The sequence below is a fragment of the Crocodylus siamensis genome, chromosome 3 (genome assembly GCF_052110815.1).
Source record: "Crocodylus siamensis isolate JL-2025a chromosome 3, ASM5211081v1, whole genome shotgun sequence".
In the NCBI taxonomy this organism is placed as follows: Eukaryota; Metazoa; Chordata; order Crocodylia; family Crocodylidae; genus Crocodylus; species Crocodylus siamensis.
The window spans coordinates 72,043,124-72,059,891 of record NC_143397.1 but is presented as its reverse complement, the minus strand read 5'-3'; the positions used below and the strand labels follow the sequence as shown (position 1 = coordinate 72,059,891).

At 42.4% G+C, this 16,768-nt stretch overlaps 1 protein-coding gene across 2 annotated transcripts in view; it reads left to right on the top strand.

Moving 5' to 3' along the window:
- Positions 1 to 16,768, top strand: part of FBN2 (fibrillin 2) — a 302,703-nt gene that overhangs the window by 153,033 nt on the left and 132,902 nt on the right. For both annotated transcript variants that reach the window (XM_090038496.1, XM_090038495.1), the window contains exon 19: positions 7,255 to 7,380. In XM_090038496.1, coding sequence (XP_089894622.1) covers positions 7,255 to 7,380 — 126 coding nt within the window. The remainder of the gene's footprint in view (positions 1 to 7,254; positions 7,381 to 16,768) is intronic.

Genomic DNA, 16,768 nt, shown 5'->3' with positions numbered 1-16,768 from the left:
TTATGGCCCACTGAGACCCTCTGTTGCAGTATGCAGTGCTTCATTTTGGCTTAAATAGTTCACAGTGACTGCGTCTACATGAGATATTACTGCACAGTGGTTACTGCATATTCATTTAGTACTTGTTTATACAAGTACTAAATAAATGTGCAGTAACCTGAATTACTGCACAGTATTGCCAGCTAACACCTTTTTTGAGAAGCTGTTGCGCAGCAGCCTACTACTACTGTACAGTATCATTGCATCACAGCTTTGTCACAGAATGCTACTGCACAGTCAGTGTCTTGTGTAGATGCGCCCAGTTTGTAACAAGTGGAAACACTGCATCTAAGCCATCTGGTCTCCAGAGGCTGCAGCTTATTAATGAAGATGGAAGTGGCTGTGAGTGACATGACCTAATGATACTAGTCACAGGGCATGTCTGCATGAAGACACTGTACTGTGTAGTAGACTAATCTACTGTACAATAAAGTATCACTGTCTACATGTGTGTGACATTTACTGTGCAGTAAATTAGTCTACTGTGCGGTTAGCTAGTACTTGTAGATACAAAGTACTAGATTAACTGTACAGTAGCTGCTATGCAGTAGAGCACATGTAGATGCTGACCAAATTCACTCCTGGTCAGCCACACCAGGCAGGGGTACAGCCTCCTGCCTGGGGCAGAGCCATGTGGCTGGGACACTTCTCTGTAGTTGGCCCAGGATGGCTTCCAGAGCCCTGGCCTGACCTCTGGGGCTTGTACCTCCAGCTGCCTGGCCCCTAGGCACCATACCCTTCTGCTGCAGGCATGTGGCAAGCCCCAACAAAACCCAGAATCTCTGCCTGAGTCCCCAGAAAGCACCTGGGATGGCAAGCATTCCTGATGCCAGAGCCGTCAGCCTGGGTCCCCAGCTGGACAGAGAAAGAGACTGGCAACCTCATAGTGGTCTGGGGTGAGGCAGACATGCAGTGGAGCTTGGCTGGGACACCTGAACAAACACCCACATCTATGAGGCCATGGCGGTCTGCATGTAGGGGCACAGCTGTGAGCAGTCTGGGCGGTTGTGCTGCATCAAGATCAAGGCCCTGCAGGCCTAGTGGTCCATGTAACGGACCAGAACCAGCTGTCCAGGGCTGCCTGCGGGACCATGGCCTTCATGGGGCAGCTGGACCGCATCCTAGCTTTGAGGGCTGCCATGTGGACTCCAGCAGAAATGGGCTGCCAAAACCAGCTCTGTGGGCCAGTGCTGACAAAGTTCTGAGGAAGGGTCCCTCAGGGAACCAGTGGCGGGACCCAGCCCTCACCCTCAGCAGGCAGTGCAGGCAGCCTGGGCTGACACCTGCCGCACCATCTCTGGTCACGCACCCCAAGTGGGAAGGCCAGGCTGGGGATTGCCCCTGTGACAAACAGCTGCAGCTCCTCCCTGTAGGGGGCCACTGCCCAGGAGGCCAGGCACCGTGCTGCCACGCCCCAGGACACTGCTGGCAGCCAGACCACCTCGCTGCCACCTGGGACAGAGTCAGACCAACAGGACAACCTGCCACACCTGTCTGGTAAGCCCCACATAGGGAGGAGGGCGGGGGGGAGGGTAAAGGGGTGCTGCAGCCACTTGTACCCATGACAGCTCACCTGCCTGCCCCCAGGCTGCAAGCCTGGAGCCAGGGGCCGTGCAGTGGGGGATCGTGTCCCCCTTTCCCCTTTCCTCCCTGCTCCTTCTCCTCCTAACACAGCCTGGCTGAGCTCCCTCCTGCCCTCCTGACTTTCCCACTCCAACATACAGGGAGGCAGGAGGCAGTTCAGAACTTTGAGCGGCCAATGGCCTCCCAGCTAGGCAGCCAGGGGCCTATAATCAATGGCAGTGGTGATATTCTCCTCAGGTACTTGTAAAATAGGCAGAGATACCCTCCAAGGGTGGTGCACATTTCAGGGAAGCACAGGCTTTCCTGGGATGCCATCAAAACTGAGGGCCCTGCTCCAGGTTCTCAGGCATGCCCAGGGCACCATGGCAATTAGCAACAGAAGGGCCTAGTGGGTTGGGAACCCTTTGGTGCACTCACACAGCTTATTGTGGCATGCCTGGCAGACTCTCGGCGGGGGCATGCTTGGGGTGCAGGCCATGTGTGTCATGAGCCCTGGCTCTGGATGTGTCTCCAGAGAGGGCTGCTGGGGAGAGAGAGAGGGGGGGTGTCACCAGCTCCCTTCCCAGACAGGCAGGAGCCCATCACCCCCTGACATTGGACACTGCAGGCTTGGTACCATAGGAGAAAATTGCCTGGCCTGTAGGGAGGAGAAAGGGGGGAGCTGGTCCAGAGCTGCTATGGCAGCTGCCAGCAGGAGCTAGCCCTGTCTTAGCCTGCATAGGGGATGGGGAAGGTAGGCTGCCTGCTGCAGGCAGCAAGCATCCTTCATGCCCCCATGGAGGAAGCAGGGAGGGCTCAGCCAGCGGCAGCCTGTGGCAGCACCCACCTGGGCAGTTTACCATAGTCCTCGGGCATCTGTGTGCACATGACCCTTGATCTGAGGCTGGACGGCACACAGCCTCTTGATACAGTGCCAGGACAGTGGCCCTTGCCAGCCTGCCCCCAGAGTCACCTGACAGGCTGTCCCTGCCCCCTGGAACTCCCTTTCAGCCTGAGCCTGCCTGCCCAGAGCTCCCTGCCAGCTTGAGGCTGCCCCCTCAGAACCCCCTGCCAGGCAGAGCTTACTTGCCTGGAACCCTCTAGCAACCTAAGCCCGCTGCCAGCTCCTGAGCCCCCTGCCAGGCTGCACCTTCTCCCCCCTCCCCTCCCCAATGGAGCTCTCTGCTAAGCTGAGCCTGCCCCCTGGCACCCAGGCAGCTGTGGTCAGAGCCTTCAGCTCCCCTTGGCTCCTGCAGGGAGACGTAGCAAGGCAGGCAGGAGCAAGCCTGGATCTGCCTGCTCCGCTAAGGAGCAAATCTGCCCTCAGTAGGGCACATCTATGCGAGATGCTAAAAGCACAGTAGACTAATTCTACTGCACATTAGTGCATCACGGCAAAACTGTGCTAATGTGCTAATGCACAGTAGACTTAGTCTACTGCACATTAGTGTCACTTAAAAGATGTGTGCTGGCGCTACTGTGTAGTAGCACTGATTATGATATGTTAAGTAAGTACCTGCTTATCAGGTGTGTGTGCTATAAGGCTCATGTCCCATTTGCCTAATGTTTTACTGGAGTGAGCCATGGAGAAAACCAGATGGTCCTGTGACTATAAAGTTCTGATGTCCTTCTTTATCTCTCCATGCCCTGTTGTATGGGTTTGTTTATTTGAAACCTTGGGAGTTGGATACAGGCTGGGATAGGTCTCTGGGATGGGCTTTCTTCATGAGGCTCCTCCCCTTACACCCAACCTAACCATGTCCAGGATGATGCATATCTTGACCTAGATCTTGTGTCAGCTTGTCACACTTCAAACCTCACCAGGATTTAAAGAAAGAAAACCTCTCAGGTGAGGCACTATCCCTGTCTCTCCTGCCACGTCTTGTTGTAAGATATAAAGGAGAGGTTCAGTGTGAAATCGTATAGGTGCCTCTGCGGGTTTTACTCAGGGTACTGCCAAAGCTGACATGGGGTTCTGCCTCTGCTACACCCCAGTCACTTGCCAACCACTGCTGATGGTGTTTCGTGATCTCCAACCACTGACACAGACTGCCAGATACTTCGTCCTAGTCCCTGTGGTGTTCTCAGGATTAATCCCACTAATCACAATGGTACTTATTCTCCCAGCAGACCTGTTACGATCACTGTGTCCCTTTAGCTGTTGTTTCTCTTCTTTTTCAATCGTATAATAAATTAAAATAGTGAAACTCAAACAAAGTTCTCTTGTCATGATGCTCTCTGACTCTGGCGTCCTCTAACTTTCCCTATTCTATAGAGCCTCCTGGCTCTTCTGATCCGTTTTCTTTCTTATTTAATCAAAATAGACCCCCATAGGGGTCCACCCTCCCTGACACTCCTGGCTTCTGCTCCCAGACGTTAGCTGCCTGGAGCCAGCTTCCATCGTGACTTCCACTCTGGCACTCTTGGTGCCATTTAAATCTCCTGCAGTGGCGTGTTTGGCTGATGTCATCAGCTGTGCACTGCCCATACAAGCCCATAGAGAACTCATAAAGTGACGCGGCTGCACCACATGCAGTTCCAATACAGGTTCCTGTTCCAGTAAGTGTTGAGCACTTCCTTCTGACCCAGGTCCCTTCTGGACCAGGTCAGAATGGGCACCAAGGTTCTGGGGTTGGGTGGCAGGTCGGGCTGCAGTCCTGAGCCACCACACAGCTGAAGATGCTGCTGGCTGTTACTTGCTGTTCACTAAATAAGGATTATGTGTTAAACTCCTTCATTCAGGATTTCTGAGTCTATCCTTAAATAAATTCATTACAGGCTCCAAGGCCCATAAATTAATAAGCCTGTTCAGAGTCTGAGAGACATCTACCTCACATCAATTCATCCTCATTTCCCAGGCTAATTAATGCCAATCGGTCTATTAAAGGTTATTGGAGAATCCACCAGAATCAGTTCATCTCAGGTTCCTGGGTCAATCAAATTAAGTCAGCCAACAAAAAGTCCATCAGTTAACCTGAAAAAAGTATGAAATCAATTCCTTCCTAGTTCCTGGGTCAGTGAAATTACCTCAATACTTCAAGTGCTCATGGGGCAATCAAACGAAATTAATACCTCCTCAGTTTTGGGGTCAGTCACCTTGAAATCAGTTTTACTGGGATTCCTACCCTGCCTTAGCTCCTCAGGGTCTGGATCAGTGCTTTCAGAGGGAAAGGGTCTTTCCTTCCTGCCTCCTTCCCAGCACTTTGAGAAGGGAACACAGCTCCCCCCAAAACAAAAAGAAACGAAGGAAGAGAGAGAAAATCAAAGGATCACTGCCCCTTTAAACTCACAGACCCACATGCGCCCCCATTCTCCCTCAGTTCCAATTCCTGTATCTGCCACTTTAGTCTTTGACTAATTGTCTTGGAGCAGCTCCTCAGTGTGGTGCATCCTGGGTTCTTTCGGTGGTCCTCTGACCACCTTGGCCAGTGTGCTGGCTTGCTTCCTCTGTGGTTGTCTGCGGGATGCTGTAAGTGGAGAAGACCTCGTGTCCCTCTGCTCCACAAACTGCAGTCGTCTCCTGGCTGCCTCTCTCCAGGGCCAGAAATACCAGTCCTTGTGCTTCCTCTGCCAATACAGAGGAAGCACATACTATGAAAATGCGGCAGCATGCTCACAGCTCCAGCTTGACTTCTCTCAGTAACAGAGGTAAGTACTTCTTGGTCAGGTTTCTGCGGGCTTTTCTCCTGCCCCATTCTCTTCCCCTAAACTTAATGCACCGTACTTAGGACATATTAATGTACGTGTAGACGTGCCCACAGGGTGCACATGTAGATGTGTATCTGGGGCAAGTTTACTGCACCGTATTTTACTGCACAGTAAGCCTAAATTGTATTAATAGCACATGTAGATGTAAGGGGAGTTGGACAGAAAGCTCAAGTCCAATTATCTTTTGTTCACAGCATCTCTCAGCTTGTTGGCATATCCAAATCTTTCATTTCACAAATATTTCATTTAAGAGGCATTATTAAATGGTTTCTGTCAAGCTTTTTGCATGATTTGTGCTGTTACCAGACTCTGTACTATTAAAAAATATTTTTATAAGTATACTATATACAGAAGGCCTATTATTATACAGTTCTCTTTCTTAGTTATTTTTATCATCCATGTCAGTATACAGAATTCAGTCATTTGTTTTATTTTTATATAAAAAATCAGAACTGTATAAATAATATAGTTTGTAGAGTATTGGTTTTAATACAAAAATAGCAAAAAGAACAGAAAACTCTGTGTGTGTAAATAACCAATGAGGTTATGTCAGAATGCTTCAGAAAATGATTAAGTACCATGCTACCACCTGACCTGTTTAGTATTGTTAAAAATCACTCTCGACACCTCAAGTTTCACTGACCTGTTATTGGTCTTTGTGTTTAAAAAAACCTCACCATTTTTGGAGATTTCTGGAGATTTTCTTTGCATCTCTGATTCCTTGGCAGGACTTACATTAATACAAAACAATGTCAAATGGCATTTTTTCATATTCTACACATAATTTTCCTTTTCCAAATGGATTGTATAGTGATATGCTATATTTATCCAGTCACATTTTATGTAAGTGCTCTGTGTGTTAGTGGTGAGACGGGGAGGGGTTATATGCGTGTATGTGCACATACACTGTATGAGTGGATGGATGGTCCTGTTCAGGCATTGGACTACAGTGCAGGAAAGCTGAATTTTTAGTATACTTCTGATATAAAGTTTCCCCCATGAGCCTTGGTAGCTTATTTAGCACCTGCTCCAAAACCACTTGACATTTCCAGTGATCTGCTCATTAATATTTCTGAAATCTAGATTAAAAGCTTGATTTCTCTTTTATTTTTAGCCTCATCTTTAAAATTGAGACGACAGTCCTTTCATTCCTTGCAAGAATCTTGTGAGGATGAAGTTTTTGGGAGGAAAGTTGGAAGCCAGAGGGCCTGGGGGGAGGAAGGGGGAGGGAGAAGACTTTTTGTTGTTAATTAAAAGCAATTTGGCAATAGAGCATTACTTTTTGTTAATGTATATTTCCAGAAGGTTTTCCTTGTGCCTAAATTAATTAAAGTTCAGTAGTTCCCTACCTGATCTTCTGTTTATTTCCATGTGCTCTCTGCCTCATGCTGCTTTGCTTTCTACTTCCTGTCCTGTCTGCTGCTGTGCTGTCTTTCCCATCCCCAACCTGCCACATACTACACATGCAGGCTACTCATGCCACTTGTGGCATACCTACCTCAGGTTGCCCACCCCTGATGTAGCTGTTCCCTCCCGTACCTTTGCTGATAGCAAATATGAATGCAGATGGTAAGGTAAGTGTTGCACACATAGTTAATATCACTGCTTCTGGCCAGTCAGGCAGATATCATTGAAATAGTCATGATGTTTTTCAGAGAGATCTCAAAGCTATTATGTCCTAATGATGACAGTTTTTAGAATATAATATTTTATTGAAAAACTAATGTGATAAATCTTAAATATAAAATAGGATTTAGGGTAAGAGATTAACCTCTTGAAGCCAAGAATTGGCACTTTTCCATGTTCAGATGCAGAAAGCTAAGTATCAGGCAGACCTGATTGCTTCTTGTGAAGGTACAGGTGAAGGACTATGTGGGTAAAATATTGTGGAAAATTGTTCTATGACCTTTGTTTTCATTAATATGTCTCTCTGACATTTTTCAGACATTGATGAATGTTCAGTGAACAGACTGTTGTGTGACAATGGTCTGTGTCGAAACACACCTGGAAGCTACAGCTGCACTTGTCCAAAGGGTTATGTATTCAGCACTGAGACTGATACGTGTGAAGGTAAGAAAACTTCCAATACAAGCATTCAAATTGTGTTGGGCTTATCACAGTTGGAGTTTGTTAGATAGTCAGAAAAGACCCAGAAACAGTGCCAAAAGTTACCTGGGAGGAAAGGACTAAATTGTAGCATAAGTTATATGATATATCGTATGTATTATGGTACATTAGTATAATGGACTATGACATTGGATTTCAACCAATAAAGCCAGTTCATTTTCTATGTGATGGTAAGTTTTGTTAAGGAAACAGTCTGAAGTGAAAATAAAAGAACTTGGGACCTGTTCCTATGCAGATCCTAAGTTTATGGACCAGGTCTACTAGTCTATTTTTTGTCAAAAAAGTTTGATATCCCTCATCTCCTCTGACCACGAATAGGATTGTGAGAGCTTGTTAGAAAGTTTAAAACTACTTATCGTGACTGATTCTTGGTAGTTTTGATGTCAACAGGAAAATGTCCTGGACTGTACTGCACATTAATATTAAGATATTTCTTTTCTTGCAGCAAAACATGAATATTTGTAAAGTTGTTGTACTGTGGACCTGAATGATACAGATGGCATATCAATGAAAAACAAACACAAATTAATGAGACATTGTTGCTTCTAAAGTCACTTTTATGTGGGGGGGAGGGGGACTGGGACACAAATGATGTTGAAGTGCATGGAGTTTTCAGTTTTGTTCTGTTTCCAAGGAAATTATTTATAATATTCAGGAACAGTACAGTTTTAATAATTGTTTTGTTTTGGCCCAGTATTATCATTTTATACTACTCAGTATTATCATGCTAAGCAAGTTTGCACAATAAATTGCCCTTGTCAGAGCAAACACTTAGAAGTTGTAAGCTTTAGCTTTTTAATACTTCAGCTCTTATGAATCAGTAGTTCAAATTCTGTCAGGATCAACCTAAACCCTTTTCCTTCGGTTCCAGTCAACGGGAATTGTGTTAAGTGAAGTTAATATATGGCAGTCTTTCAGATGCAACCTTTAAAAGCTGAGATCCTGTCGGCTTTTGTTTTTACATTACAGATCCAACAGACTTTTTAAAGAATAGAATCTTTCTTATACATTATACTTTGGGATTTCTATTGCTGCCTCATTGTCTATCCATCGTGTACTCCTAACCTTTATTCATGAATTTTAGCTATCCATATATCCACTTATATATATTAGTTTTTAGCTGGGAAAATGGTTTCCTTGGCTTGTATTTTAATGTCATAGTATGTTGCAAACCAACAATCTGAAATAATATTACCCACAGAGATGTTACGTTTGCACTGTTCATTTCGATGCTTAACTTCAGAGCATAACTTTGACCATAAATATGTTAACACTGTTGAACAAGATGCCAGAACACAAACAACTGAGCTTAAATCACTGAATCATAGAATCATATGAAATTAGAGTAGTATAATTATAAAGGACATCTCCTTCCTATATTGATATTGACTCTGAGAACATAATTGAATAATATAATGTATCATTAACAGAGTTCAAAACAAAACCTTAGCTTATGCTCTTTGTTGTCAAAATGAACTTTGGTTTACATTTTCAAGAATTCATGCCTTAAAAGTTTAAAAGCAAATATGATTTTTTTTAGACTAATACAGAAATGCCTCTGACCATTTTTTCTTGGTTTTCTTGGGGTGACTTCTCAATACAGTAGGTGCCTAGGATCTACAGAGATAGTTGATAATTAAAGTTGACAAGGGTCAGGAGAAAAAAATGGATAAAATGGAAGCCCACATAGTTAGGTGTTACGTAAACTAAATCTACACACTGCCAGTGAAAGAAAAATTATTTAAATGATTACATAGAATTCTTTGATGGTATAACAGATTAGGGTTAGGGGTTTTTAAAATTTGTTTTGGGGATTCTAATGAATAAATTAAATTCATTTTTAACCTTACTGTGACTTTGCACATTCCTAAGAAAACTTTTATATGTCCCCAAGACCACTGTATATCATTAGGCTGACAATAATTGTCATTTTTCTACTTCCTTAAGTGAAACACTGAATGAGGCTAATAATATATGGTATCCCAGAAGCAGCTAGAACAAGAGAAAGTTGTGATCCCATCTTCTGTGTTCATAGCACTACAGTGGCTGAAGGAAGAACATTGTACCCTCCCCATACCCCTTATGGAGAGTAGCTGTGACTGTGCTGCCTTTGTGCATCTCACTGAGGTTCACTGCCCTTAACCGTAAACAAAGAGTATTTGCATAACCTATGGTACACTATTTACTGCTACTATAATAGCAGTGCTATTTGTAAAGAATAAAATAGAATATATATTTTTAGAAACGGATCAGTCATAAATAGTAAAGCAGTTCCTCGGTTAATTTTTATAAAGAAAATCCTACCCATTTTCTACCTTAATGAAATTAGTTTAGCACATTGTTACCCAAAACTTAAGATTGTATAAGTCATTCTGAGCATAATTATTTTAAAAGACATTTCAACTGTGGATTCTCTTTACAGTGTTGGGAGCAGAATCCTGTCAGCTATTGTTTATATTGTTTTGTATATGTAACATACACACATAATATCTGAAGTATCTGTTGTATCCATCTAGAATCCAAGAGTTAGACTAAGGTTTACATTTAGCTGATCAGGCAGAAATGATCCAGAAATGTTTTGGCATAAAGCTGTCTATAAAACTATAAAATCCTACACATTTTCTAACATTGAATAGCTTGCCTATTTGAAGAATAAACTTCTTGTCTCTCTTTTTTTTTTTGCTTTCCAATTCTGTTTTCAAAGAAATACTTAGCAATTCATTTTGGAGCTCTAGCACTCTAGCTGTAAATTTGCTTTAGCCAGTAACTGTCTGCCATGCATTGACATTAGATGATTGCTATTCAACAATGTATTTTTAATTTAAAGTAAATGTCAACATTCACCATTGACTCTTGCGTTGTTGTTTACTCAAAATGAAGATGCAAGAAAACTCATTTTCAGATTTTTAATCTTATTTTATTTTACTTTTTTAAGCCTTGAGAGTCTGTGAAAGTTGAAATTTTTACAACAAGCTCTGTGGTTTAGATTGTGTTTCCAGTGACATAACTAGTTAAATGTAAACCAGATGTGCTTTGAAGTTTATTTCCAGGAATGTACAGTGAACTGTTTCAATTCTTGGTTCTATGACATTTATAACGTACATTTACCACACTTAAAGGAACATATTCATAGGGGAAAAAAATCCTGTAGCAATTTTTTCTACTTAAAATCACATTTCTAGCTAAGACTATCTTGCCCACTATTGTTGCAATTAATACCCAAGATTATTTTAATGAAGAAGGGAAAAATAATTTATTTTTCCATTTTGTTTGCTTTGTACACATGATACTCTTTGGCCCTGATTCAGCAAAGCAGCGAATGTGGAGTTGCACTTATTCTTTCCTGAATGGGGGCTTTTGTGAATTGTCAGTATCAGCATTTATGATCACTAAGGACCCAATCCTGCAAAAATTTGTGCCTGTGCTTAAAGTCAGGAATATCACTGCTTTCACTGAATTCAATGGGATTTAAGCCTATGCTTAAGTGTTTTTCTGAATTGGAGCCAAAAATCTATCAAATGCGCAAAAAGAATGAACAAATGAAAAAGAGGAAACTTTGCAGGATCAGGTTCCTGTGTGTTTGTTTGGCTTCTTAACACTGCAGACTGAAGGAGAAATATTTTTAAAAACCAAACAATCACATTGGAAAAAACTACCAAAGGTGGCAAAGGGAATTAGACATAGGCTGAGGACCATAGCATAGATGATGCATAAGTGTTGACAGTGGGAGACACACAAATCTGTGCTGTCATTACCTCCTCCACTGCTGCCAGGCTCTGGCTCCTGCCAGGTTGCAGCCCTACACCCCACAACCTGCCTTTGATGCAGAAATTGGGCAGGGGAAGGGCATGTTCCCCACCACTGTGCCCTCCCCATGTGTTGTCTATGGACCATAGGATACTTTTAATGGACTTTCTGGGGGGAAAATATTACACTACAAGTTGATTTTGTCTCTTTAAATACAAAATAAGGGTTGTTTGAAATTTTATCAGTACATATATACTGAGTTGCATTCAAATTGTGTATGTGTAGTAAGGGGTGGAGAGCACTACCTGTTATGGTTGCTTGACACTTCCTATTAAGCAACCTGTTTCATTTGGTTATAACTTTTCCAAATTTTGAACATTTAAACCAAATTTCTTTGCTGGTTACCTGCCCGTAGGTGGCCTCCCCACTCCTCCTTCCCCCTCCTTTTTTTATTGATTTACTTCATCCAAAACTGTTTTTTTTTCAGTTTCCAAGATTAAGGCTAGTGAAAAATGTTGGTTTTCCCATTTAAAAAAATTCTTATGACCTTTTTTTTGGTAGTCCCCTGTGCTTTAATGCAGGCATTTGAACTTCCTTAGAGAGTAGTTTCTGGGTCAAGAACATGCCTTTTCGTCCCCTTTGAAAATCTGCCAAATTATAAATCCTTAAAAAAATCTTAGTTCACAGTAGCAGCTTCTTAGATTTTCACACTTAAATTCCTCAAACATTCTGATGGCATTGCATATGCTTCAGCCTGGGAACCAAGCAGGGATTTCCCTGGAATAGCAGCTCAGGAGTGCTGTTTGGCTGAGGCTGGATGCCTGAACTGATGGCAGAAAGCCTATTTCTCTTGTGCACTCAGGGACCCCACTTGTGTACTCTGGCAGCACGGAGGAAGAATGTGGCTCCTGATTCCAATGCAGAAGGATTACACCTGCAGAGAAAGGGCAAAGAAAGCACAAGTAGGTTAGGAAAAGAAGTTGGAGGGGCAACAGAAACCAGGAAAGGGAAGGAGGGATTTAAGACAATGGAGGAAATCGGGACTGGTTAGCTAAGCTGATGGGCGGGATGAAGGAAGTAAGGTAGAGGATGTGACGTGGTATAGAACCACACAGTGGGTAGAACTAGGCTCAAGAAGAATATGGGAACATGGAGCTGACTACATTGAGGGTTCCTGAGGTGTGCCGGGAGGATGATTGCTCCCCCGCTACATTAACAGACATTAAGACTGAAAAGTTAAGCAGTCAAACCTTACCTAGTGCCAGAGTTCATTGCTTTTCTAACTTAATTTAGCCTCCTTATACATATTGTGATACAATCCCATGACATACATATCATGTACCATATTTCACAATACCTCTGCTTTGTGTAGGGCATGGGTTAAACATTCTGCAGGGATGAATCAAGGCTGCATAATAAAGGATATTGAAATATACAGGGCCCTACTTCATTTGTTGCAGAAGTTGGAAGAGAGACCCAGGAGACCCAAGTTCTAATCCCTCTTATCCAAAGGGTGTTTGAACCTGTGTCCTAGCAAAGTGTTCTTAACCACCAGACCATATGCTTAGCATTTCTCAGGCCTCTCTACAGCCTCCTTCTTGAAACTGGCTTACTGCACCTTGTATTTTGTATTTATTGGGATTTTTTTTGACGTGGTGGGAACAAGAGTCCAGGCTAGAGCTCAAAGATGCCCCTTTGCTTCCAAGGCAGCATCCACATCACTGAGCTTGCTTTCCTTTTGACTGTCTGTTGGCCATCTTCAACTGGAACGTGCTCTAGGAAATACAGAGCATGTGGCTTGTGGAAGTGGATGTAGTTTACTTGCATCCTGTGGTTGCTGGGTAGCCACAGCATATAACCAATTCCCCCAAGGAAGTGCTTGGTTTGGACTCACCAAGTAACCATTGAACCCAGTCCAGGTATGGATTCTAAACTAAGTTGAGCCCCTGGGTCCTTCTGCCTGTGAAACCTGACCATTTAGTCCCTGATCCTCCCTGCCTTCCAGTTCTGGGATAGAGGTTTTACCTTTTTAAAGAAGAAAGGGATGTACCCAAAAGCTCCATTCAGTAAAGCATACAGCTTCTCTTCAACAAAAAGCTTTTGTTGGGCAATAGCAGTATAACAAGACAAAATCCTTACCTCCCTCAAATTTGAACATTTCCTCTGTTCCCTATTCAGCCTGCAAAGCCACATGCACTGCAAAGTTAGCTCAGCTGTTCTCTTCCTAGTCTTCTGCTCTCACACTAACACCATTCTTTTCAGGCCATTCTCTCCATTGCACCACTGTTTCATGCTTTCACTTGAGACCATTGGGTGGCTTCTGTCAAGGAATGTTTGTCATTCAAATCTGCAGGGCCGAATATATTTCATCCCAGGGTACTAAAGGAACTGGCAGAGGAGATCTTGGAGCACTTGGCAATCATCTTCATGAAGTTGTGGGAGATAGGTCAGGTACCAAAGGACTGGAAAAGTGCCAGCGTAGTGCCCCTCTTTAAGAAAGGCAAGCAGGAGGACCTGGGAAACTACAGACTGGTTAGCCTCACCTCAATACTTGGGAAATTACTGGGACATATCTTAAGAAAGACCATTTGCAAGCATCTGGAGGAGGAAGGGCTGATCGCAAGCAAAATTGTGTCAGACAAAATTGATCTCCTTTGACAAAGTAACATCTTGGGTGGATGAAGGGAATGCTGTGGATATGGTGTATCTGGACTTCAGCAAGGCTTTTGACAAGGTCTCATACATCCTTCTCAAACAAATTGGAGAAATGTGGGGTATGTAAAACTACTACAAGGTGGATAGATAATTGGCTCAATAGCCATAAGCAAAAGGTAATTGTTAATGAATCCATATCAGAGTAGCAGGAGGTTTCAAGTGGAGTTCCACAAGGATCTGACTGGGTTCAGTGCTGTTCAGTGTGTTTATTAATGACTTGCTTGGTGGCATAGAAAACTTCTTGAGCAAGTTTGCAGACAACAAAAAATTGGGAAAGATTGTGAACACACTGGAAAATGGGAGTGCAATGCAGAAAGGTCTCGACAAATTGTAAAGTTGGGCTAGAGCTAATAGGATAAAGGTCAGTGCAGACAAATGCAAGGTGTCACACCTCAGGAGGAATAATAAAAAAAAAACAATTATAAAATGAGTGACACCTGGCTGGTTGGTAGCAATATGGAAAGGAACTTGGGAATCTTGGTAGATCACAGACTCGGTATGAGTTTGCAGTGTAATGCAGCTGCACAAAAGGCAAAAGTAGTTTTGAAATGCATCAATAGAAGCATTGATAGAACAAACAAGCTTTGCCTCAAACATTTCTTGGACCATCACTGTTACAACAAGACTCCAACCCAACTATGACAAAACCAAAATCTGTGAGAGGTGTGGCTCTCAGGGTTCTCTGGGTGAAGGGGTCTAAAACACAAATCTTCTTGGGTAAATGGGAAACTGCTCCCCCTTCCCACCCTCTGCCCCCCAGCTCCCTCCAGTATCTGACACCCAATAATTTTGGTTCTTCTGCAACTAACATTTTGGAACTTACACTCATGCCTAGGTGATTTTCTTCCCCTATAAGCATCTAGCAGGCCATGATGAAGCCTGTTGAGCGTGCTAAGTTGGGAAGCATTGCATGAGCTATGCCAAATTCGAAACCATGTGAAGTGCCAAAATTTGCAATTATATAGCTACATAAGTATCACTTAGGTGTGGGAAAGGGAAATAGGTTATGGCCCTAAATGCATGTTCTTCCCCTCTTTGGTACTTGACTTTAGTCCCTGTGGTTGTATTTGTAGAACTGCTGAGCATGCACAGCTGCACTTGTAATCAGTAGAAACTGTGCTTATGTTTGGGCTTATGTAATTCTTTGTATCCTGAAAAATTAAGCTGTAATCTTACCACATTGTGCATTAACAATTAGAGCCTATTTTTTATGTTAACCTCTCTTTCTCTATACATTAGTTCTCTTTCTGTACAATGGAGGAAATTATTTCCCACTGGGGAAAATGCTTATGAAACACTCAGTTAAAATAATGTTGAGCACGACACAAAGTCCATTCAGAAAATTAATAATAATTCTGTCTCCAGAGCAATGCAATATGTAAGGTTGAGGATGCCATATTAAGAAAGAAACAAAAATATAGGGTTTTTTTTCCCAATGAATTCCATCCATCTTGTACACTGAATGATATTTGGTTGAGGATGCCACATTGAGAAAGAAACAAAAATACAACAAAAATACGGGGGAGTTTTCCCAATGAATTCCATCCATCTTGTACACTGAATGATATTTGGAAAAATATTGCCTGTGACCACATTATTAAAGACTTTATCATAATGCATGTGCATAAGGGAAACAAATTAAAGTTGCAAAGGCAGCCATGTTTTTTTCCTAACTTGTCAGTGGCTTACTTTACAATGTAGATGTCCTTTAATATAATTTTTTATGTGACTTTTTTATATAACAGTTCTGTTGATCACTCATATGCCTTTGAAATGAAAGTGGTATATGTCCTAATGTGGTTCAGACATGACATCTGCTCATTTTTAAATAATGTCTTGCAGTGTAATGTAAGATGGCAGAAGGCACTGGGTATGCAGAATCTTCCTAATTCAGTTGTATCCTGAGGATCATTTAGCATTTAATCAATGTTTAAGAATTCTGTGGCATCACAACAGGGAGCAGGAAGCTTGCATTTATTCTCAGAAGCAACAGTCCTGTATGGTAGCAGGAAGGAATGCTGCTATTCCCTAAAAATTGACAAGGACCAAGTCGTGCTTGGTGTATTTAGGTGAACAGTCCCATTGTAGAGGTGTGAGATTTGACCCTTAAAAACTGTACTTTCTTTTGAGGGTGATGGGAGATATTAAAGTCTCTAAAGGTTTATGTTTTCTAGGTATTTTCTATCATTTTAATATAATACATATGCAATTTGGTCAATGGTTTACTTGTTCTTATGACTTGTTCTTATGACTTCAGAAGCCCATGCAAGTCAAGAGCACTGAAGATTTGATATGACATAATGCATGAAGTAGGAAATGGTACCTTTGGTACAACTTTTGCAAAATAAGTTAAATAGTTTGTGTTATCTTTAAAAGCAGCCATTGATGCTATTACTGGTCTAATAAATCCTGCATTTTATTTTTAATTAATTTGTGCTAAACTATGTTTATGAGCTTGGCCTTAGTTCTTAGTCAGTACTTGAGAACATAAGCACACACTAAAACTTTCATTCCTGACCCACAACAGGAACTATCTAGTTGGATTAGGATTTCTGATTTGATTTAGGATCCAAATAAAAAATGAAATTGGTGAACTTCAGGAAGACATGGGTATGCACACGTGGTTGTTCTTTCGAAGAATTTGCTAGGGTTTGTTTTTTTAACTAATTTCTTTTTTCTAAAAATGCTAATATTATCAGCAGGGACTCTATTCCTACATGTAGTCAGACTTAAAAAAAAACAACTCATAGGGTGAAAGGAAGAAAGAGTAAGGGATGAAGAGGAATACCATTTGCAGCATTACAGTTTCAGTCTTATTTCTTGAGCACTTTCCAGGACTATGGAACGCTAGCCAGCATTGTAATATTTT